We start from the raw sequence: 25681 nt of genomic DNA, 5'->3' as shown, positions 1-25681 counted from the left end.
GGACACAGTGATACAGCTATCTGCATTACAACCGTTCAGAGCTCTCCTGTCCTAGTCAGCTTAAGTTCCATAAAAAGAGTTCATGAAAGATTAATTCGGCCACTGTTTATTGTTCCGTTGTCAAAGACGTCACAGCTCAGGCATCCAATGATATACAGGGGTCTAAAAATGGCTCTCATTCATTTAATTCACTCTGATTTGCTTGAGGAAAAGTAGGCGGGCAAGTCTTTTCCGCACACATTTTCAAATTTGTAAAATATTAAGGTTAATACATTTTCAGATTCACATAATCAAAATTATATTAGCGTAGTAAGTACGAACATAAACCCATTGTCAGCGCACTGCTAAAAACATCCCAAAACCAAATAAACTAAATTAGTAATAAGACAAAAACTAGATCACTTATTGACCATACCGTACTTAAGTTGACTATCATGACCTGTCCCAGGTGGTAATACTGGCCAAGACAAAGTAAGTGTCAAATTACATACAAGTATGTAAAAGACTGCACTTATCTAAAGCAGTGGTGCTCACTTTAAATCCTTATGAGGGGGACATCAAGTCACAGCCTGCCTTGAAGGTTTTTTCAGGTTTCAGAAATGCTTCTCAGAAATATCAGTGGTATGGTCCGGTTACATAACAATAACAAGGGCAGGGTGATACATAAGCTCTAAACTATATAATTGTACTATGTAACCATTTTGTGAGAGTCACAAACATTTACAAAGGATGCTGCAAATGTGTCATATGTTTACACATTGTTCCATAAATAAAAAAATTTGAAGGGAGATCATAACCTCAATCACATTAGGAGAAAGTGGCAAAGTAGAGTTGTGGTTGCAAGCTTGTGTACTTTGCACCTACCTACTCTACTAATCTATACGGGTTTGGAACAATCTGAGGGTGAGGGAATGATGGCAGAATTTAAATTTTGGGGTGAACCGTCCCTTTAAGAACAACTACAGCCTATACAACTTCCTTTTCAAACACACACAAACAAATGTATAGCTATAATAAAGCAATGATACCAGAGACAAGAGCGTCTCATCAAGCTTTTAGCAGAGTCATTTGAGTGAGTCAGTGTTTGGTCGTGAGGAATGAGATGTGCAGTGTGCCACGCTGTTTCTTGTTGTAGTGACAGGCAGTGATAGAAACAGTGGGAGGTGAGCGAGAGAGATGAGACGCGTGGCAGACGCCCACTCCATTCACAAACACTGTACAACCCACGCAACAGTTTGTCTGCTGTATTCGGTCTTGCCAGCCTAAGTGTGTGGCAGAGTGTTGTGTGTCTGAATATGTAGGTAGAGAGAGGAATTTTGCAACGTGATAACAAACTAAAACCCACAAGCGAATTTGGTTGTTAATGAAAAATAAACTGTTTTGTACAGAGCAATGGGTTCCAAAACATTCGGGCACAAAAACAGTTTCGTCCTACGGGCCATGAGTTTTCCATTTATAACCAGCCACTGTGCTCTTTTGTAATAAGCAACATTCTCTTGGGCATTATGCAATAAAGATTATTATACATTATATAAATGCTGTATATATTTTGTCTGTGTTAAAACACAATGATGAATGTGACCAAAACTGCATTAACAGCTCAGTTTTATATACACCTTTTCTATTGTATACTATTGTACAGTAAGTTCAGCTATAGTATTTCTTTCTCAAATGCTATATTGTGTATATTTTGAGGTCATAAATAAAACTGAACAAGTGATCGAAAAACATTTTTGCAAAAGAATTCTTCAGTAAGTATGAACGCTTGTTCAGTCGTTTTTACAGATCCAGGCAGCAGAGACTTACTCACCCCTCCAATGATGTGCGTGTGTGTGTGATACATAACAGCTCCAGTGGCAAAGGCTGCTCTCCCCGCTGCCACATGACCAGAATCCACAGCTTACCCTCGCTCTTCCAAAGCACCTGCTAATGCCCGTCCTAAAACACTCACTCCAGACCTTCCCAAAAGCACAGACACTGTTCCCTTTGCATACACACTAAATTATCCACATCTAGATAAACACACAAGCTAAAGGTTAACCCCTGTCTGACATAGTGACCTAATTTTAGCTGCTTCTGTCAATGCAGTAGAAAATCCATGCCCGGTGCACGTCTTTACAAAAGGATCTGAGGGTTTGCAAAGGCAAGTTTTCAAATGTTTAAATTGTAAAGACAAAGCACTCCCACAAGTGAGATGAGCACAAACAACTTATGTAACTCAGCGAACAGTAAAGGAGTCTGTGGATCGATCCCATTTTATAGCCACGCTGCAAAGTCTTTGAGAGTCCTCGGGATCAGAGAATGAATTGCATTCTTCACATTTTTACCAACAGTCAATGGGGAATAACAGGGGAATTAACCACTCAACTGTCTCACTGCAGGTTTAGTAAAGTTAGGGATGCTTTATTTTATATTTTCATATTTATGAATATGTAAGACAACTAAACAAAGTCCATATGATGTGTGGATTTATATCAGTCCATAGAAATAGAATGATTTGGGTATAGCAATAGATGGCACAATTACCACACATTTTTCTTATTATGTGGTGTCAATCTGTTCTACAAGTAACAATTTGACTGTCATTTCTAAAAACGGCCCCAGCATAGACAACACGTGTAAGCTCACAGAGAGATGTGCACCAAAATGTGAATCAATTCTGTCTTCGCAAAATGTCCCACCACGGCATCACAGACCCTACGGAGCCGAGTCAGGTGCAATCTATTCTTAACCGCACCTTTGCTCTTGAGAGACAACTAAGCAAAGTGTGACTCATTAAAGTTAGTTACGGAAAAACTGAGAGATCTCCAGACATTAGTTCTCAAGTGACCTGTCAGAGCGATGGGGGGCGAGCAGTGCCGGTGGATATTGACAGCAGCAGCCTATCTGTGGGCGCCTTCGATGATCAAGCAGCGTTTATATTTGTTTTACGATTATCCACGCGTGACACCCAAATTAAACATTTAGTGAGATAAAGTAACTGTAAAAGAAGCCTGCTTACAATCCGAGTCATATAAGAACAGAAAGGCCATTACAGTTCGGTTCACTGCAGTTTGTGTTTTGTGTGTGAAGTAGCTGAACATTGACAAGCAATTTTGAAACATGTCAACGATTGCTGAACAAAAAGCATTGATAGGAGCTTGGATATGCCTAAAAATAAACAAAACCGGCTCATATTTAAGCAGTCTCGATATTTCCCACGATTACATCAGGTGCAAAGGTGTTGTTCGAAACGTGCAGGGCCAGCCATTGACAACCCCCCATTCATACTTCACCTATTCAGCACCCATTCAGGAAACGATTCATTGATATATGCGACCCGGTAATATCGGTTGACGACTTCTCGCTTAGAAATAAAACGGGTTGCGAGCGAACTGACTACAAGTATAAAACCGGAGGCGCAAAGAAAGATGAGCCAAGCCCATGCGCGCCATCGAATCAGGATGCGCAGCGGGAAATGAACAAAAACACTGACGGAAGCTGTCAAAACGAAAGAGGTTGTGAGTTACATCACTCGCGACGTGACACAAAGACACGCTTCCAACATCAAGCACTAGATGGGCGGTGGTTGGTATGTGTGTGTTTTATTCGCGTATTTTTATGCAACGACCAGTGCGAGTGTGCACCGGTGGCCGAGAATCCGCAGATAAACGTTACATAGGATCGTTGCGAGGTGAAACATGTGACTTGCTGTGCACGAGTGAAATTTCACCACCTTACCTTCCGACGCCTCCGGAATTCACCCACATGCCAGTCTTCACGTGGTTCGCTCCCGGCTCCCGTTAAACCGGGCGCAGGAGACCGAACGCAGCCTTTAAATTATGCGTCTACAAACTCTGCGCCTTTAAGTTCAACTCGCTGTGGTGTCACGTCTGTCACAAAAGCAGCATCTTCACAGTCGCCTTTTGTTCTGAGCTGATAAGTTTTCGCAATGAAGCGAAGAATATTAGCACATGCACTTCAGCGTCTCAACGACGCTTTTTTCTCCTGAATTTCTTCCGAACATTCATAGGTAAGTGCTCATTTTGGGGCGTTCGGTGGACTGTTATTGTTTCTACAGCTGATTTCGCCGACGACACGCCCCCTGCTTTGCGTCACACAAACTGAGCCCACCCCGAATTCATGTAACTGTGACAGACGGCCAATCAAATCTATGCCATCTCGAAGCCCCGCCCCGTCTGGAACGCTTCTATTTAACCCACAATCTACCGAGCGCTTGTGTGTTCGGTCCTACAGACGGGCCTGTAAAAAAAACGTCTTCTACGGGAGGACACGCATTAAAACACATTATTAATAACTACTTGAAAAGTTTGCTCTTAAGAGGCTTGAAAATGAAGGAAAACTACATTTAAAACGACTACATCTCAAGTAAAACATGTGTTTCGATACAAAAGACTGCGATGTGTCCCTGCGATATCCTAAACCAGATACACGACGAGTAATGCATACTGACCTCTAGCGATAAATACCGGTTTTACAACTCAACAGGCACTCAATAACAAACTGAAAAGAACAAAGCGCACAGATGACACAACACACCATGGTAATGATCCCGTTTTTGTGTTATTTGAATTCGTAAATACTTGTCCTAAATCATTTGGACTGTTGATCATGGAGTCCGATCATGAGCAGGTTTGGCACTGTCAGTCACAGATTTGAGTAAAGCAGACCCTGTTCCCACACTTCGGTCAATGCAATCCTTTCTGTGTCCATCTCAGACCCAGCTGGACTCTGAGCCGGCACGCCACTGCCGGTGCAGCGCCGGGCCCTGAGAAAGTGATGCCCCTGTGGCCCCTAGACCCCTTGGAATAGAAGTGAGAATCAAAGAGTTTCGAGAGAGAGGTGGAACCCGACGCTAAGCACATATGGTAATTTTGGGACCGTCTGGGTTTAAAAAGAATGAAGTGTTATGAGGTTAGTGGAAATGTCAGAGGCTCTAAATTATTGTGCTCCATGAGACTGGCTGGATAAGCATGCGAAACGGCGGAGTTGAACTATGTTTGTTTAAACTGAATCCAGACCAGATTGTCCATGATACCACTAAACATTCAAGTATCAGGGTTAATATCACTCTCACATCTACTGCAAATATATTCTGCTTTAGTCTACATGTGGGCAAAGTAGGTCAGCCCTGTTATACAACGGGGAATCTTTTTAAGGAGCAACAATTCTATGAAGTCGGGCCGCATAAACAGGAAGTCACAGTGTTCAGTAATGTGAAAACAACGGATAAACAGTCAGGCGATAACATTAGTGGGAACTTTATGTTTCGCTCTTATGTCGAACGTACTAATAGAGGGGATACGAATAAGTGCCATGGATACACAGTTCCTCAGGCAAACACTGGAGGAAAAGATGAGATTGACATTTTCAAAACAGAGGGAGGTTTATTAGTATCAGAGGCATGGGGTCGCCCATGTGAGAGGCTTGTGAGGTTGTGTGCAGAACATTCAAACAAAGATAAGGTTAAATAAACAACACAGATGTGAAAGGGGGTGAAAAAGTGTAGAAAGGTGTTCAGTAAGTGCAGGTGAGCAGAGCAAAAGAGAAAGAAACATCTCTATAGGCTATGTGGTATGTGTATTTCTGGCCTGTGTAGTATCATCACTTATTTATCATACCTATACAGCCTATTGGAATCCTGAATCTTGAAAAGGTAAATAGATAGAAAGACAAGTCTGGGAGTGAGTTTTCTTACAGTAGGATGGTGGGCTGCAAAGAGGGGACAAAGGAGAATGTGTGTGTGAGAGAGAGAGAGTGTGTGCGTGTGTGACTAGAGAAGTCAGCTTGTTTTCTCCAGACTTTATCTCCACAGCATTAGGACAGGTCACACTGTCTTATCAACCCACAATTTCAAGCTCTCCAAGTATGTCAGCACTGGGAGTTCAGGCCAGCTTTCAATGTTCAACATGAGACCTACTTACTTTCTGATTTATGTACAGCACATGACAACTTTCCTTCTTAATACGTAAACAGTGCTTTCTTATATAATCGTCTGTTCTCACATGAAGCGTTTTGAAAGCTGACACATCCTTCAATTTTCTGCTCTGCTCTCAAGTGAAGATCAGCTATCAATTGACACCTTCATTAACAGAACACCTTCGTCCTCCTTATAAGACACAACTCTTCAATACAGCCCACTAGAGAGTATAGTGGATCTTTTATTTGTGTGTGATGGCAGCTACATCACTCCTTATTGCACACAACAGGCCTGAAGAGATGTCCAGGGATAAGAAGTTTGAGGGCTTGGAGGTGGAAAGAGGTCAACAGATGCCCTGCATTCCTTCCTGACATAAAGCTGTTTGATGAAGAGTGAGCTTGGCTATGCTTTGGAAGTGATGTCTGACCAGCAAAGCCTCATTATGATTGGGTTATCAGAATCCACGAGCTGTGATTCTGATAACCCCTGCTATGCGGTTCCTATCGTCAGTGAGTGAGACATCTAATCTTATTGTTATTCAGGAAATAAAAGTGCCACCCCTCTTAGCAGGATGTGAGATGTGCGTTAAATGAGCACATCTTTAAGCACAACCAGCTCAAATGAAGAGGTTAATCTCATTAAGCCTTTACTCTCCTGTTCATAGAGCTACACCAGGGCTGAGTGCAAGAGTGCAAGCTTCTTTAAAGATAACCAGGCCAAATCTGCCGCGAATTAAGTGAGCAATGTAGTTTTGCAAGTATAGCATATAGAGTGGAACTATAATGATGGAGATGAATCAGGCTATAGCAGAGAGACATTTTCACAAAATGACACTCGCACGTCATACAAGGATCCTGAAAGTCATCTTCATGGCTTGTTTCATTAGATGCAACTCATACTCTTTTGTTTTTGAAAACATGCCATTAACACCCATAATCAGTTTTCTATGAACACTTGTTTCCTATGGCACGAGCTTCTATGATTCTGAGGAAAACTTGAAGTCCTCAAAACAATTTAAAGTTTTTGACTTTTACTATAGATATTGACAAAATTAACATTTAGAAGATATAACGGTCACACTTTATTTTAAGGTCCAATTCTCGCTATTAACAAACCATTAACTACCACTTTTGCCTCAATCAACTCTTAATTTTGTGCTTATTAGTAGTAAGTATGATAGTTGTAATAGGTTTAGGTATTGGGTAGGATGAGGGATGTAGAATATGATCATGCAGAATATGTGTTTTATAAGTGCTAATAAACAGCCAATATTCTAATAATATGCATGCTAATAAGCAACTTGTTGATAGTGATTACCGATATAATTAACAATCTCTCACTTTCACCAAAATAAATGTTTGATCAATCAAAAGCTCTCTAGAATCTAGAGAATCTAGTGGGGAATCTTAACAAATGTTTTTTTAAGACTGACTTTTGTAAGATTAACTGGAAATGACAGGTTCTTAAATTTAAAGACTAGAATCTTTAGAAATTTAAAGTTATCTGCTGACTGTAAACTTTTGAGATCTGCACTATTAAATATAAAGGTGCTTAAAAGGTTTTTCACAGCAATGCCAAAGAAGAACCATTTTTGGCTCCACAAAGAACCATTCAGTCAAAGGTTCTTTAAAGAAAGCTTTTTATCATCAGTGGGACCTTTTTTGGCCACGGTGTTTCTGAAACAGAAAGGTTCTTTGTGGAACCATTTAGACAAAATCGTGATGTTGTCACAACCAAGTAACCCTCATAAGTGTGTCTCTGGCTTTCTGATAATTCATCATTGCGAAGCATTTGTCATTGACTATTTCAAGTAGTTGGAGCATTTCACAATAAAATTTCAACGTAAACAAAATTCTACCATCAACTTAAACATGGAACAAATAAAAGTCACAGCATGCAATCAGTCATATTCATAGACATGGGTGTATTCTGTACATATTGTACGCAAGCATAAAGAATGAATAAACATAAGGTGATCATAGGACACACCTAGCTGAATATTTATCTCTGTGTATTCTCTATGTATGACTAAACAAGTATAGCTTGATATTAAAAAATGTGGCATGGATTATCAGGTTGATAAAACAGTTTAGCATACCAAAAAAAATATTTTCGAATCACCGCAGGTCAAACAAGGAGCAACATCGGTGTTATTCTGCTCGGTGAGAACCTAATGCGGGTGAAAACGAGTCTTAAACACCTATCAGCTGCTGTGCAAGAACCAGTCAGGGAAATAAATCAACCTAAGGCCAGAGAGAGAACTAGATCTTGTTTTCACTGGCTCACATTTTCTGTTGCTCCATTCCACTTTATCTCTTTCTCTCTCCCTCTTTGGGCTGTGGGCTTTTAGAAAGAACAGGAAGGGATTTTGTTGGGATCAATGTTGACTGTGATGCTGTAACTGCCTTGGAATGTATTGTCATACAGTTTGGATTGAGAAGAGAAAACAAATCATATTAGACCCAGAAATAGAACAATAGTTATAAAAAGAGGAACTACTATATAACCAAAACACAATCGCAGTTTGTAGAGTTTATACACAAACACATGTTCACACAGCAAATTACTGTCTGGTACCTTGCTGAACACATAAAACAGCATCTCCAACGAGCACTGGAAAAATCTATATTATCGGTATTATTAAAAATCGGTATTATTCATGGGGCTGTCACATTAGGCTCCTATTGGCCAAACATAACCATAACAAACATAACAATCACATGGCATGACCATCACAACACCAGTGCAGTGGCTTACGTACATGGAACAAAACCAATGCCAGCTGTGATCTTAAACTTTTTGAACAACAATTATTAATTGATCGTTGTCGAACTGGGGTGTGTTTTAACAATGGTGACAGTAACTGAAATGTACTGATGCACAAAAGCCAAGGCATAATGATTGGGAGGAACCACATTCTAGTGGTTTTCCAGATAGTAATATAAACCCTTTCAGGTTTTTGTTAACTGACTCAACAATAAAACTAGCTCTTCTTGAAAAGACAATTGGATGATTTCATTAAACGCTGAATGCCAACACACGTATTCATTCTAAATCCGAATGTCAGTGTTTGTAAGTCTTTGTTGGATCAGTGTGAATTAGCCTTAAACAGAAATGAAAATTCTTTCAGCCTTTACTTACCATCATGTAATTAAAAAAAAGCACAAGAAGATATTTTGAAGAATGTTGGCACTACATTAGAACAGAAGTGGCCCACATTGACTTTCATTGTACAGACACAAAAACACATTTTGAGACACACTTCTCAAAATATCGGCATTTGTGTTGCATATACATGTGTCTAACAAAATAAGGATGAATAAATAATGATTTAACCGATTATTTTTTATTTAATTATCCATTTAACACTGACACCGTGTCCAAACTGGATGCGGCGCGACCATAGACTGTATAAAAAATGGACAGCGTGATGCCACTTCCTTCCATTGTAATGAATTGATCATAAAATGTCCGACGATGGGCATTGACATTTTACTCAAAAATGTCAGTTTGGAGCCCGGGCATTCGCAGAAGGAATCGTCAGTAGAGCCAGAGTATGCGTAGTAATGAGCACGAAGTGTGTACAGTGTGGTATCAAGGACCTGCCCATATTCCCTGATGACTCAATCGTAATTGAAGAAATCATGTAACCGCACCCCATTTTTATAACATCCTATAACTAACTAAAACCAAACTTATTCAAAAAACGAACACTTGGACATACATCAACGTGATAAAATACCAGAAAACATCTTTGGAAAAAAATATTGGAAGTGTAATTGGATTTTATAGTGTGGCGCTTGTCCATTTTATGATGGGCCTGTTATGACCTGTACTGCAGCCAGCAACCAGGGGACGGCCTTTTCAGAACGTGTCAGACACCCCTGGGCACGGCGCGACAATCCCATGTTCACTGTGGACCAAATTTTTCATTATAATGGATTCTAATAGGTCTTTTGTCGCATCGCCCTGCGTCCGGTGTATACACCGTGTAAGGATTTTACAATGTTATGATGTGTACTGCTGCCCCCAAAAATATTTGTAACATTTTTAAACACGTCAAGTCAACAGGAATGAGCAGTTGCTTGCCAAACTTGATTTCACCACACCAAGATAACTTACTATATTAGTTTGCTTACTTGGTCATATAACCTACTAGGTTTTTCAAAACAACAAGAACACATAACTGCAGCTCAACTGTCAATTGTGTAATGTTTCATAATCTAAAACTTCTTTTGTTAGTTGTCATTCTTGAAAGGTGTGTTCGTGCTATAATACAGTACATCCCACTCAGCTTAAAAGGACAATTATTTATTTATTCATTCATTCAAAAATACATGCAAATAGTGTCTGAAACTTTATGCAACAGCTAAGATTGATACTGTATATTGTATAACATTAGTCTAAGACATTTTGTCTTTTGTGCATTGTTATGGAAGGAATTACTGCTGCAAGCAGTTTCAAGTTGTGGGTTTTCCTAACAAAAATGCCACACCAGACACTCCCTGCAGTTCAGGGTTTTCCTGCTGACTCACTTGGTGTGTTGGCAAAATATACTCTAATGTATATCCTATTATGAGATCACCGGTCATGTTGGGTGTGCTATTTTGGAATGTGGATGGCAGGCAGTTCAATCAGTTACGTTGCTTTGGCAGCTCATAAACGGCAAACAAATTTATACTGTACAGAAGGTATATGTCTCCTTATATTAATGCATTTGTGTCAACATGTGTGTTCTTGTTTCATGTAAATTGTATAGCAGTAAAAACTTTACTAAATAAGGTTTTTAATTTAGTTAAAATCTAGGATTTAAATCATGTGATTGATTTTATCTTAAGTTTTCTGCTCTCCTCCTCACACAGACTAATGAACATAGGAACATACCCATATGTACATGCAGCAAGCATAGGAGTATAAACAAGGCCTCAAAATTATCTTTGAATGAATCCAACACCTACCCAAAATAGATTTAGGAAAACTTAAGGGAGTCATAATGTCTTGCATGTGTTACATTTAGGAAATTAGATGATAACTTTAACCGTGAAGGAAGCATGAACATTTCATTCTATTACCTTCTCCGAACCCCAAGTTGATCCACATGAACTTAAAGCAATGAAACTGAAAAATATGTAACCCCGACTAGTGTCGATTTTGGATATGGTTCCTGTTTAAATATGACCCAGCAGAAGCCTCATAAGTCAAAACAAAACAAACTAAAAATAATAAAAACAGGACAGTTAATAGTCTGCTCCATAATATGCAAATGGGTTGTGACGTGTCATGTCCAATTTCCCTATTCCACAACCAGTGTGTTTTGACCAAGTTTAGGATCTATTTGTGTCAGAGTTGGTCTTTTGACAAATGTTTGGTCTTTTGCCAAACAAATAATTTTGTTGACTTCAAATTAAAGATTTTTTAATCATCTAGCTACCCAAGGCCTTCTAGAAAAAGCATATTTTTTATGTTTCTGTAAATTAAATGTGAGATCTGTGTACATACAGTACTAAACAAAAGCCGTGTATGCAATGTATGCAAATACATAAAAAAACTGCAAAGGGATTTAACAAATCTATAAATGACTTGTAAGTGAATGTGCATACAGATGAATGTGACTGAATTCGAATAGCACTACATGGCCTACTAGTACAAGAACAAACAGACTAACATTTAGAATAATAGAATGCAACAGTGATTCTCGACATTTTAGTGGTTTAAAAAGAATTTTACATATTATGTCAATCATTCACATTGAAAAAAATCTTAAGAAAGGGTTTTCAACATGAACCTTACCAGTCCAACCAGGTCTAAGACGAATCAAAAAATTACAGTATAAAACTAGTATAAAACCCCCTTAACTTGTTAAACTGAAAACAATAATAAGATGAAAATATGTTGGTATCTTAAGGCAATGACTTCAGTCTCCTGTAGTGGTGACCAGTTCTGTGTGACAGGGTTCATGCTACCTAAAAGTGTCAATAGCTGTGCAATATGCAACTCTATCTGTTTCCATGGATCTCAAAGTATGCACATATGAACAGACAAACAGAAAGCAGAAAAGCTAAACATTTTAACATGCTTAAGTAACAACAAAGCAGTAATAAATGTAACTTGAAAAAAGGAGGAAATTTTGCTTTTTCGTAATATTCTAACTATATATATATATATATATATACTGTATATATAAGCATATTTTTCTGTCTAAGTGGATGGTTGTTTTCTAGTTTAAACAAACAAAAAAACAAAAAACAACACAAGACCTTTTGCCTCTCTTTGGCTAAATGCGAAAAAGGGCTGTGAGACCTCTAGCAAAAATACTCAATAACAGAGAGTGCTCAGATTCAATTTTTTTCTCTGAAGGGTCCCTTCTCTATATATTACCAAGACTTACAGTTGTGACTTACTACTTTACTCATTTTTCTACTACCCCTATCTCCCTTACTGACTTGTGATGACAGCCGGGAAACTGTTTCCGTCTCTATATTGTCCCTTTCAAACTATCTTTTTGAATGCAGCTGAGAACCTCCTTCCCACAAGCCTTTGCATGTTTTCCTGAAGATCTTCTCTTTTCTTTTTCCTCCCATTCCCTCTCTTTTCTCTTTCTATCGGCCTGCTGTCCTGGCCTCAACTTTCTTTGCATACTCTCCCGTTTCAAAAACAACTGTGAGAGCAGCCAAAATCGCAGAGGGAGATAGAGCATTGTAACCATCTCTCTAAACTGCATTTTCCCAGCACAGATGGACGGCTGTGCTTTGGGGAAAAATGTTTGCTCTTCTCCATATTCGTATATGCATGTGCGTGCGCGTGTATACAGAGGTCAGTTGTTGGCAGTCACCAAGAATGAACAGCATTTAATCTCACGCATGCGTTCAGAATGAATAATTTGCCCTTGTAGTTTCTAAATATGCTCTTTGTGTGTACTTCAGTCATCATTTGAAGTGTTATGACATGAGCCATCGCAATTTTGCACCATTCACATCTGTATGTATTCCTAAAGGGAGTTGGGATTTGCATGGCTCTTTGGCCCGTTAAAGAAACAAGGGGAATACAGAACACCCCTCCCTTTCCTTCTTGTGTCAGGCCATAGTGAGTACAGAACCGAGTTAAATATGTTGCTCAATATCTGCCCCACAGTCTTATATGGTTCCCAGCTGTGTAGAGCTGGCCAGCTCCTTGGTGCTTGAGAGGGCTGGAATGTGTGGAGTGCAAGCATTCTGGAAAGCTCAAGTCATCAAGAGTCTCGGAGTTGGAAAGAGAAAAATGAGAGAGAGAGAGAGAGAGAGAGAGAGAGAGAGAGTGGGTGGCAACAAGCTCCACGATATGCCTCACCCAAGCAACAGTGGTTTTAGTTCCATGAAGAATAAATGGGTGGGAACAGCATGTAATTCGTCTGCTTTAACTGTCTTTTGTTTGACAACACAAAGTCAGTTATTATTCATTTCTGTGCGTTTTTCTTTAAAGACCATTGTATTGTCCAAACAATGAGGGCACCCTCAAATCTACAGATATGAATCTGTGAGTTTAACAATGGCAAGTTTCGTTAACAGAGCTTACACAAATCAGTCAGCTCAGTCATGGATACAGATCAGATCATAAAAGATATCCAAATGCCTAAATCAAATGGATGTTACAAAGAATTTCCATCTGTTTCCATTGTTTAAAACGACCCAAGTTCTTTTTTAAATAAAATTGAAATGTAATCTAATACGTGTAATTAAATCGTAATTATCATGCGTTTGTTCTTGCATTAGGATTTTGATTCATTATAAGAAAGAATAGAATGGTGCGGTGTGGACTATGACTAGCAGTGAGTGTTTACGCAGCTGTGCGAACTCCCCGAAAATACAATTTACGTGGAAACAATATGAATTCATTTAAGTGTGACGCAGGCCGATTTGCCGGGGAACCATCGAGATCTATCTATAGAAACCAATCTATATAAATCACTAGCCTATATTATACAACTAACTCGTGGGGACTTATTGATATATAGTTGACAAAACAAACATTGGCTGTGTTCCAAAAAAATATTGAGCTGTCTATTTGTGGGCATAATTTCAACATGTAACATTTTGGAAGGACGCGCGTTGCCAGACCCAGAACGCGCCAATGATGCCTATGCAGGTGGGCAGCTCGCTCTTTTTACAACACTGCCAGAGCATGGCAACAGTCATCCAAAAACGCAACTTTAGACATTGGCATTAAGCTCTTGAAGAAGAAGAAATCGCTCAGATGTGAAAGTTGCACTTGACGTAACGTGAAGACATCGTCATTTTGGGAAGTGAGAGTTATAGGTGAGCTGGAGTCATAGGCTGCGTAACATACCATAACACGCTTAGAGCATACCTCAGAAAAAGCAACTATGTACACAATAATGGCACAAAACTTATTGACAGAATAGGCTACTGAAATCACTAAAGTTAACAAAACTAAACTGTTACAAAACAAACCAACTTTCTCGTTATACAATGCACACACCCGAACCAAAATACATGCGACATTTATTTTGGAAAATAAAGTTTTCTGACTGGGAATAACGCTTACCTTAGTGAGATTTCTCGGGTTTCGGGTTGCACAGCTCGTCGATACGTTCACTGCTTTAAACTTTATAAAACGATGCAGCTTAGCGTCCTTCTTCCAAAACGATGAATACAAATCTGTCGTAAGTCATAGAGTTTGTTCAGCCACAGACTCAGTGGTGTAGTTGCCGAACAGCAGTTCTGACGGTCCGGGGATCGCAGGACTTCGGGTTAAGAGCGCTTCCACACAGACAAGACGAAATGTGTTCGTATCGCCCAAATCTGCAGACGCTTTACTGAGAGGGTGGATATTGTGGTGCTGATGCGAGTTGACTGTCTCGTCCGTTTGATTTTGTCACGCCTTTGAACAACGATCACTTTACATGAACTGTGGAGGAATGCACTTCGGGACATTCAGATATTGCACCGCATACTCCAAAAACAATACAAGATTCTGTGAGTTTTAGCTATTTTTAAGGGAGCGTTAGTGACTAAGCACGAAAAAATTCAACGTCGGTCATTAAATAGTTGAGTGAGAATTTACACGAACGTGAATGTGATACAGGGATGTAACTTTTATTATTCGGTCCGTAAACGTGCCCCAGTTAACTATGGGCGGACAAAAAAACTACATGCCAGCGATTCCTTTGTCCTCGGAACACATCCTCCCACCTCTCAAACATGTGAACTGTCACACAGCGCTGGGTGCTCACCGTATCGCCTCCGGTTGCCTTTTGCCCCTGATGCCAGACTCTAGATGTTGTCGTGTGATGTCGCGGTGTCCACTTGCTGTCCTGTCAAATCCACTGGCGAGCGCCAGAGCCTATTAACAGCGTGACGACACTGACACTCACACTACAGCGCCACTCCCATCCATTCATAAAGTGGAGCGCGACAGCGCGTGGACAGCGGCGTGCGTCGGTTTGGGCTTAAGCTTTAGTTTAAAATCGAGCAGGTGATGGGCAGGAAAGGTTGTTTATGATGATGTGGTAAAACATGTGTTTTATACAAAGACATGCCCTATAGATTGAGTTGTAGCCTGTTGTCATTAACATGTGCCCCTGGATCACAAATACAGTCTTAAGTAGCACGGGAACATTTTTAGTAAAAGACAAAAATACATTGTATGGGTTTAAATTATCGATTTTTCTTTTATGCCAAAAATCATAAGGATATGGAGTAATTGTGTTCCATGAAGATATTTTTTAATTTCCTACCTTAAATATATTAAAACTTTATTTTTGTAAATGGATGGCCTGCCACAGTGCGCCCGATTAACAACTTCAATGGCAATTTTCTCAATATTTTGATTATTCTGCATTCTCAGAATCCAGAATTTTAAATGGTTGTATCTCAGGAAGACATTGTCCTTTTCTAACACCTCATACATCAGTAGAATGCATTCAGCTTTCAGATATGTCAAATCTCAATTTCGAAAAGTTGACCCATAAGACTGGTTTTGTTGTCCAGGGTCACATACACAGTTTAATGCTTAAAAATGCTTAAGAAAAAAACAGATCTGTGAGGATATAATGGCGACCATTCCTGTTAGGGATTACTCCGGAATCAGGTGCGGGATGCAAAAATCTTTTTAATGCAACAATACTTGGTAGGGCAATAACAATGTCAATGAACAAGAGTCAAGATTACACAGTCATTGATCACAATGGGTACCCACAAGATTCAGACTAGGGCTCGAGCGCTCGGCCGTAAGACCAGGGGAGAATTAGTAACAGCAATGTTCGGTCTCACTGAGTGAGAAACGTTCTAAAGGAACTCACAGGTCATATGACGTCAACCCCATGGAGAATGACTGTTCTGCTCCCCTTAAGTTCGTGCGGAGCAATGTAGGCGAGTAGTCCCCTAGAAAGGCGTTGTTGGAGACTGTAATAAATCTCAATAAAAGGGAAGGAAGGAGTCGGGAACCGGCAAACATTCAAAACATTTAATAAAGTAATATAACAGCCGGCGGCCCCTCACGGACGACCGCCGGCGAACAAAACATAATATAAATACAAACATAACATAAGTTCGGGCCCGGTCCTCTCTCTTCGACGGTCCGGTCGCTCGTTCCTTTTATGCTCCCATCTCCTACGTGATTCGAGCCCGGTGTGCGCACAGCTGGCGCTAATTCACAATTACTCACCGGACTCGAACCACGGTCTCGCCCCGCCTACTCTACTACATACCCCCATCACCCCTCACAGGCCGGGGGGTACCCCCGCGACTGTGCAAGCTCCCTCCCCCTCCCTCGGGGGGGGGTGGGGTGGGGGGTATGCAGCGACGAGACGAGACAACGGAGACGGGAGCCCTCGGAGCGACCGGAAAGAGAGAGGGGAGAGAGGAAAAAAAAAAAAATCCGGTTCCCCGACATGCTGCCGCTCGTTCCTCAACCAGCCGGAGTACTCTCCTTCGCGGTGCCTTGCGGTGGCCCTGGGGCTTCGGTGGACGGCTCGACCGTCCGCCCCCTGGCGGCCGGCGGTGGCTCCTCCTTTATCCGGGAGTCGGGGCGGGTTCCCCGTCCCCTGTTCCTCCCCCTTGGGCGGACGGACGCAGGCTCCGGCCTCTGGCAGGCGGTGGCTCACCCGGCACTTCCGCCCCCTGCTCCTCCCCCTCGGGGGACGGACACAGGCTCCGGCCTCTGGCGGACGGCGGCAACCCCCCCGCTCCCACTTGGACGAAAGCCACCCCACCTCGACCCAGGGGCGCGGCAGCAAAGGTCGCCGTTCCACCGAAGTTTTGACGGTGGCCGCACTGTGCACTTCCGTTTCCCCAGAGCCACCGCTTCGGGCAGCCACTGGCGGACGCCCTTCGTCCGCGCTGCCCGAACTCTCCGGCACCGCGAGGCCACTCGGCGGCGAGGACTCTCCGACAGCATGTCTCTCCTTCCTCCCGGGTTTCGGCACCAATGTAATAAATCTCAATAAAAGGGAAGGAAGGAGTCGGGAACCGGCAAACATTCAAAACATTTAATAAAGTAATATAACAGCCGGCGGCCCCTCACGGACGACCGCCGGCGAACAAAACATAATATAAATACAAACATAACATAAGTTCGGGCCCGGTCCTCTCTCTTCGACGGTCCGGTCGCTCGTTCCTTTTATGCTCCCATCTCCTACGTGATTCGAGCCCGGTGTGCGCACAGCTGGCGCTAATTCACAATTACTCACCGGACTCGAACCACGGTCTCGCCCCGCCTACTCTACTACAGAGACCAATCTGTAGTCTTTAAAAAAATCCATGAACGAGAGATAGGGGGAAAAAACATGACTTTTCAGCCAGTGTCCGAATTTCCAAGGACAAAGGTAGTTCCGCCTCTCTGATGTCCGTGTCGGCGAGATTCCGAAGGAGAAAGCATGACTACTCCACAACCTCTAATAGCAATGACAGCAGGATAGAGAGGAGCACTGGTCCGGAGGAATCGTGTTCAGCAAACCCCGGTGTACTGCTACGCCAAACCCGGAAGCCGAGATTCAGGGAGAGCCTCACGGGACACGAACCGAGGAGATGAGGTCGTCTGGGCAGCTGTGGAGATATGGGGAACACCGTGCAGGACACAAACAGCACAGGAGCCTGGACAGGACAAAGGTGCACACTCAAAAGTTAGATATCCCAAACAGATTGACTATGCAAGAGTCTTCACAAGGTAAAGGAGAAAATCCTGAGCATAGAATCCAAAGCAAGAGTTACGTTTCCAAGGAAAGGGTTAAATATTCCAAAGCAAGCGTTGTATATTCCAAGGCAAGTGTTGTATATTCCAAGGCAAGCGTTGTATATTCAAAGGCAAGCGTTGTATATTCAAAGGCAAGCGTTGTATATTCAAAGGCAAGCGTTGTATATTCAAAGGCAAGCGTTGTATATTCAAAGGCAAGCGTTGTATATTCGAAGGCAAGCGTTGTATATTCGAAGGCAAGCGTTGTATATTCAAAGGCAAGCGTTGTATATTCAAAGGCAAGCGTTGTATATTCAAAGGCAAGCGTTGTATATTCAAAGGCAAGCGTTGTATATTCAAAGGCAAGCGTTGTATATTCAAAGGCAAGCGTTGTATATTCAAAGGCAAGCGTTAAGTTCACGACCAGTGGTCACGAAACTAGACAAGCTAACGATCGGACAAAGTGTGGTGGTTTCAGAGGGGTTTAAGAAATGGGTGAATTAACCGTACAGTGAAATCAGGTGAGTAGAATGAACGAAACAAGAATCAGGCGTGTTAAAGGAAAGTGGAAAACAAGGGTACGGAGTTACCACATACTCCGAACATAGGGTGAGTAATACTCTCCCATGCTTTCGACAAAAACACAACAGACAGGACAGAACAAAACAAGTGAGGTTAAGATCCGAACCCTGACACATTCCTGTCAATTCATTTATTTACATTGGTCAGCAAATTTCTTCTTTATTCTTCCACTTATTCAGTGGCTTCCTCTCAAGAAATGCGTGACTGTAAATGTTTACAGTGTCAGGACAAAATAAATAAAAGGAATGTACGTATAAATATTTGAAATATAAATATCATAATTGTTATTATCAAAATATTAAAAAGAGGATGAACACAAAATATTGCAAAGGAATTTACTTTAACTGTAAATGCTGTGAATTATTTAGGTTGATTAATGTCAAAATAATGACATGAACGAAAAGTTTCAGTCTGGCTTCAGACCGCATCATAGCACTGAAACTGCGCTCATTAGAATTACAAATGACCTTCTTATTGCGTCAGATAAAGGTAACATCTCACTCTTAGTCCTGCTTGACCTTCCGTTATATTAGACGGCAAACTGTCATTTAAAAATCACATCTCAAATATCACAAAAACAGCCTTCTTCCACCTTAGAAATGTTGCCAAATTACAAAATATTTTATGTGTTGCTGAAGCAGAAAAGCTTATTCATGAATTTGTGACCACAAGACTTGACTATTGTAATGCTCTACTTAGTGGTTGTCCTGTATTATCAATAAACAAACTACAGTTAGTTCAGAATGCAGCTGCCAGAGTTCTTACCAGGTCAAGAAAATGCGATCACATAACCCCAGTTTTTATCGCTTCACTGGCTACCCATTAAGTATCGTATTGATTTAAAAATTATTTTAATTACTTACAAAGCTTTAAATGGTTTAACCCCTACACACTTAACAGAGCTTTTATCACGTTACAACCCATCACGCTCTCTACGATCTCAAAACTCAGGACTTTTGATGACACCTAGGATAACTAAATCCACCAAAGGGGGACAAGCTTTCTCATATGTAGCACCTAAACTCTGGAACAACCTTTCTAAGACTATTCGAGGGTCAGACACACTCTCCCAATTTAAATCTAGATTAAAGACATGTCTTTTCAGCCAAGCTTTCACTTAATGAATAGTTAATGAACAGCAGCTACGCTCATTATTCTCCTTCTGCCTTCACCTCGGGATGCCCATCCCGAGGTAGGAAGAAATTCCGCCTGGTCCAGATAAACGACATATGCCCATCCCCACCCAGAGATTACGCCAGCAACAGCTGCAGACTGACTGACCATCCCAGCTCCATCTAAGGCAATTCCACCACCACCCAAGAGAAATACGACCATCGGACCATCCAAGCTCAGAACACTACATCCCCAACCAAGAACAAAGACGGACTACTTGTCACATTAATGCTGATGTTACACTTGGTATTTAATGCTAAACTTACATCACATGTCAGCAGTTTGAAGTTATAGCTGCATTCAGTGGCCCTGATTGGAGGTTGTTGGGTGGGACTTTTTGGGTTGCAGATGGTGGGCTCTTCCTCGTGGATATTTGCTCGGTGGCTTTTGGTCGGGGTCACTGAGTGCAGCTATGACACGTCAGAGGGGATCTGGCCCTCCCGGCTGAGCCTGGTTTCTCCCGAGGTTTTTTCTCCATCAATCAATCATTGGAGTTTGGGTTCCTCGCCACAGCAGGGCAGTGTTGGCTTGCTCACCGGGAGACTGCATTTATTTATTTATCAATTAGATATTATTTATTAGAATGATCTTGCTTGTTCTATAAACACCATGCACTGTGCTCTGTTTTCCTTTTCTGTTTTTCCTGTTTGCCACTGTAAAGCTGCTTTGGAACAATGCACATTGTGAAAAGTGCTATATAAATAATCTTGAATTGAATTGAATTGAATTGAATACTCTGTCAATAGTTTATAAGACATAAAAACACCGGAATCTCCACAATGTCTTGCATATATTTTCCTAATTTAGTAAATAATGTTTGTGACCTACAGATTTGTCATTTAAACAATGTTTTATTAACAAAGTGTGGGAGGATCAACTAATCTGGCTGGTTGGCTATAACCAATCTCACCAACTAGATAATTAACGACCTGAGTCCAGGCACGTACTGGCCCGGGGCCATCTCCCCGGCGAAGGGGCGGGCGCTCCGAGTTCGGAGGAACTACTGAGCTTGGAGCCTACTCCCCGGGACAGCACACCAAATACGCATACTATCATTATCCTTAGGCCTGCTTATTATCTGCGAAGCGAACTTGTGAAATAGAAAAGGCAGTGTAACAGATTGAGCAGTAAAATCCTATGTGTAACAAACAACTACATAAACTGTGTAGATCTTGTTGATTGCCTCATGCGGTACAAAACCATAATGAATGAAAAAAAGAAGTAAAAGTAATTTATATACATAGTATTATTCAAACCCAGAAAATAAAACAGAAATACAATAAAGTTATTTCTTTAAGAAAATCTGTAGGATCCTTTAAATGTTTATTTTGACATAATGTGTGCCATATTTTTACACATGGGACTGTTTAGGCCAGAAAGTCCTAAACGTTTCTGAATTTCCAAAGTATTCTTAATCCAACAAATGACTTCAATTGAAAATTTGTTTTATATGGATTTTGTAACAAATTAATTTTATACTGTATATTGTTTACTGGCATTATGATCATATGCAGTATTGTCCATTACACTAATAGTACATGATGTGTTTACACTAATTGAGTGAAATATATATTTCAGTTCATTTTCAGAATAAAAATGTGCTGTTTAGAATAAAAAAATATTTCACCTTTATTTAATATTTCATTCCTGTGATGCATTCTACCAAATTTTTGAAGAACTGTAATGCAAAAACTTCCAATCTTATGCCGTTAAGATCCTAAATCATGATTTTGCCACGGTTACAAAACTGATAGGTAGAATTTTGAGTTAGGATGTTTCTGTAATACGGCCCCAGGTCTTGTTGAAGGTACATGTGAAAAGGGTGAAAAAGGTTTACACAGACCAGGAGATATTTACAGGTGGGGGTTCAAAAAACAGTTGCTGTCTCAACAAATGACCTAGTTTGTATAACCTTGTGGCAATTGCTGATATTAACAGAATCTTTAGACATGCTGGGATCAGTTCCAAAAAAACTCCCTCATGCCTGCTACCTCATGCCATGTTTCACAAAGTACTATCTGAAGTAGGCCAGTAGGATGTGTGCAGACTCATCCGTGTCATTTCAGATTTAGAGTGTCACCAAAACATTAAAAAAATGTGTCTTCATGAAATAACTGACTCATCAGTTCCACATTATTTCAATATACTAAACTGTATATGTTGTATTCATGTACAGGCTATGGTACACAACAACAACAACAACAAATTGTTGCTGATTTCTCTTGGTACCAATCACCCCAGCTGGGTTTTTTTATTCCAAAGTGTCTTTCCCAGCAGTTTTGCACAACACTATTGATGTACCCTTGGGCACAAAAGGAAATTAGGGTGGTTTCAATGTAGTCCACTGTCCCTCTCCCTTCTCCCAGGGGGGTAAAATGCTGATCATTGGGTCGGAAAGGCTTACGTAAGCTATTTCTAACAAAGCCAAGCCTGGCCAAAGCCATAGACACATGAAAGACTAGGGGTTAAGCTCGGCCAGATCAATTTCTCTCAGCAACTCTCTGTGTCCCTGGCACTAAACAGGCAGAGCCCACAATGACTTGTTTTCTGTGGCATAGAGCCGTGCCATTCTCCTCACTGATCCACTTTACAAAAGCCCATTACAGAGGTGCCAATTGAGCTTGAACAATCACCCACAAAAGCTGTTATTTACATGGATTCTGCTCAACCCCTTTGCCCAAAAAAACTGCCCAGTGGCAGGCTGGTTGAGCTCTCCTCACTGCGTGAGATCACTTTGTGTCCAATCAAAGCTAGAGTCGAGATTATTGAGCAGTGAAAGCAGGGAATGTCTTTCAAGGAAATATATGAGATAACAAATTGTCAAAGAAATGTTGGTTAATACTCGACTATAAAGTGAAATTTGTTAACATAAATTCATTTATTAAATTATGAATTTTTTTTCATTAATTGATCTAGCTTATTGTTATTTATAAATAGTTTATCATTCATTTGTGGTGTTTACATTAAAATATACTAAAAACAAATGTGAAAATTCATATTATAGATATTAATATTTTAAACATTTAATATAAATGAATACTAGCTATAAATAACAAATGCAGCATCAAATAAAGAATAATATTTAAAATATTATCATAATTATAAAATAATATTATTTTATTGTTTATTCACATGAACTAAGACAGGATTACATGTATTGTGCAGTTTTTTTTTAGTTTTACAGTGATATTTTTCTTCATATTTGATCAATAAAATATATGGTTTGAGCAAACAATTCTCCAAAAAAGAAACTCTTATTCCAAAATGACCTTGAGCTTTCATCTGGGAAAATGTGTGTCACCATTGAATAGCAGGTGGTTCTTAGACTTGAACTGAACCACTGAGAATTAAAGGGATAGTTCAAACAAAAAAATAAATTCTGTCATCATTTACCAACCCTCACCAATTTCATACCTGAATAAATGCTTGCCTTTAAGGTTTGGCATTCTGTTAATCCACACACCTGTGCCCCAACCCCCTGGCTTTCTAGTTTCTCTGAAATCCGCATGGTATGGTCCGATTTGGGACGGGCTGCATTGCCCAACTGTACCCACCACATGCCCATCCTGACCATGGCCCACCACTGAGCGCTATGAATAGAAACCTAGAGAACAAGACATAGGCAGTAGGCTTTGCCACATGCCAGACTCCTGGTGTCACACCTCCAAGCAGCACATTGGGGTCGCCATGGAAACAGAAACGAGTACTGCTTACGCTGCTCTGACATCTTCGTATCATGCAAGTTTATTAACATTGCATGTCTATTTTCATCGTTTCTGGTGAAAACAGGCCTCTGAATTACTGCGAGATTTTGAATCCGGACCAGCAGGTGAGTTTTATTAGAGCATTTATATGTTTTTTTCTTATCCCAGAGCAAGAGCTTCTCAAAGTTGCTTCTCAAAGAGTTTGAACGCATGCTCTGCACTTTGAAAAGAAGTGTTGTGCTTCAAGATGTTTCAGGAGATTTCTGATAGTGTTGCATGCTCTTTTATACTTACATAACGTTTCCATTTTTTGTATTTACGTGTATTTGGATACAGTGTTGACAGACAGAAAATGGCCGGATGAAGGAGATGGAAACAGGAACCGGGAAGTGAGCACAAGACAGGTCTCAAACTCAGGTCTCACAAAGTGCTACAGAGCAACATTACAAAAAACCAAAAAATATTAAAACACCATGCTTCCATGAAAGGAAAGTAAAGTGCATCTCACTACAAATGAAACTAAAATGGTTGGTTTTTCAGATCAGGGTTCCAGATGCCACACTGGTAGGATCCTCGGAGAACAGCTAGGAACCCTTCAGGTTCATACTTTTTGTTCCTTCAAAACTTCTTATATTGTCAACCATTCCTTCAGTATGCTCATCGTGTCTCCAAAGTGAAACGTCTATGCACTTAAACCATATATTTACTATAAGTGTATAAATAAAAATATACAGTATGTTATAAAACGGATATCAGAGGAAGCTGACTAATTCTGGCCAATGTGTAAATACTAACTTTTATTCCACTTGTAGAACCGAAGCACCACCCAGTAGATCCATGTGTTTTCAGAATAAAATATATATTCACAGTGTTCCAGTCTGGGTCAGTCTCTTATGTGTCAAAATTGTAATCTTTACACATTATGTCTTCATTCAGTGTCTGTCCTCTTTAACCAGCAGGAAAAACAATGTTTGTTGTTCTGCTTCATTTAGATGTCAATGTTTGTTCATTTTGATCATGCTGTCCAGGCCTGCAAGTCCATCTGGAGACCACACGGGTCCATCAACTCAGTCTCTTATATAAACCCCTGTATAGGTGTTCTATTTACAGGACATATCGGTGTCACAGCCTCTAGGATCTTGTGACTGGTAGCCTGTGTTTTTTCCTGAAAGAGGAAACACTGACAGTTAATTAACTAAAATTAAAATCTGACTTCATATGTAGCAATGCTGAGGTTGTGTAGATTTAGTTAGTGCAGGTTTTGTGCTATAAATCGGACAAAAGTTGATGAGGAGCACAGCAAGAGGGATAAATAGAATGAATGTAAGAAACTTCTAAGGTTTAAGCATTTGGAGAGAGTCTGGGATCAGGTTTGTGTTTTAGTGTGTCAGCAGAGCAAATTTAGATCCAATCGGACGGCAGACGCCAAATGTGTTACTAGTGGACTTCCCAGATTGACAGAGCAGCTAGAACACGCACACACTCACAAAAGTATACACAAAAAGTTGGTCAATTCTACACAAAATCTGTAGGACTCAGTACAGGATTGTCTTTTTTATCCAATGAATATTTGAACAAGCACACAGATAAGAGAAAATGACATCTTTGCCCTCTCTGTAGAGATAAGAAAACATTACTTACACCGGTATAACAAAGTCAGGTTACGGTTTCAACAATATTAGCTGTTTGACTCCTTTATGGAAATGATCAGAAATGTCAACAAAATGTCTGCCACGTGACATTCAAGCCTGTTGTGAATGAATAGATGTAACCGCATGCCATGAAGACATTGGTTTCTCATGTGATACAGATACATATTGACTTTAAAGCTGACATATGAAACCAGGTCGCACTGTGAGGAACGTACCAAGAACTCCCTGGTAAGAACTTGCTGCTCTGTAAACATTTTTAGTTGACATAGTCACAATCTGGCTAAACATCTAACTTAACATTAAGTTCAAAGGGTGAATAACGGCTTTATTCCGGTCTGAGAACCTATTTTACATTTGATGTTACGGAAGAAACTAAAATGTAGCAAATTATTGTACATTAGAACTGGTAATTACAGTGAAGTTTTTCACAGACGTATACATACTCCCCCACTAGTTATCTTATTTCGTGTGGCCAAAAAAGT

General features: G+C 40.4%; 1 protein-coding gene and 1 long non-coding RNA gene across 5 annotated transcripts in view; one reads left to right on the top strand and one right to left on the bottom strand.

Moving 5' to 3' along the window:
* Window positions 1-15288, bottom strand: part of rhobtb4 (Rho related BTB domain containing 4) — a 43720-nt gene extending 28432 nt beyond the window's left edge. Inside the window, exon 1 of one of the 4 annotated variants that reach the window (XM_056745024.1) lies at window positions 15150-15288. Coding sequence is in view for 1 of the 4 variants with exons in the window: in XM_056745021.1 (XP_056600999.1) it covers window positions 3721-3749 (29 nt within the window). In the remaining 3 variants the exon portion in view is untranslated. The other 3 variants (XM_056745023.1, XM_056745021.1, XM_056745025.1) reach the window with 3 other exon arrangements.
* An 8231-nt stretch (window positions 15289-23519) lies between these two features.
* Window positions 23520-24418, top strand: LOC130419894 (uncharacterized). Its single transcript, XR_008906555.1, has 2 exons — window positions 23520-23672; window positions 23884-24418. It is a non-coding gene; the product is annotated as an uncharacterized LOC130419894 (long non-coding RNA).
* The last annotated feature ends 1263 nt before the right edge of the window (window positions 24419-25681 follow it).

The sequence above is a fragment of the Triplophysa dalaica genome, chromosome 4, assembly GCF_015846415.1.
Source record: "Triplophysa dalaica isolate WHDGS20190420 chromosome 4, ASM1584641v1, whole genome shotgun sequence".
NCBI lineage: Eukaryota > Metazoa > Chordata > Actinopteri > Cypriniformes > Nemacheilidae > Triplophysa > Triplophysa dalaica.
The sequence above is the reverse complement of the archived record's forward strand: the minus strand, read 5'-3'. Positions and strand labels throughout refer to the sequence as shown.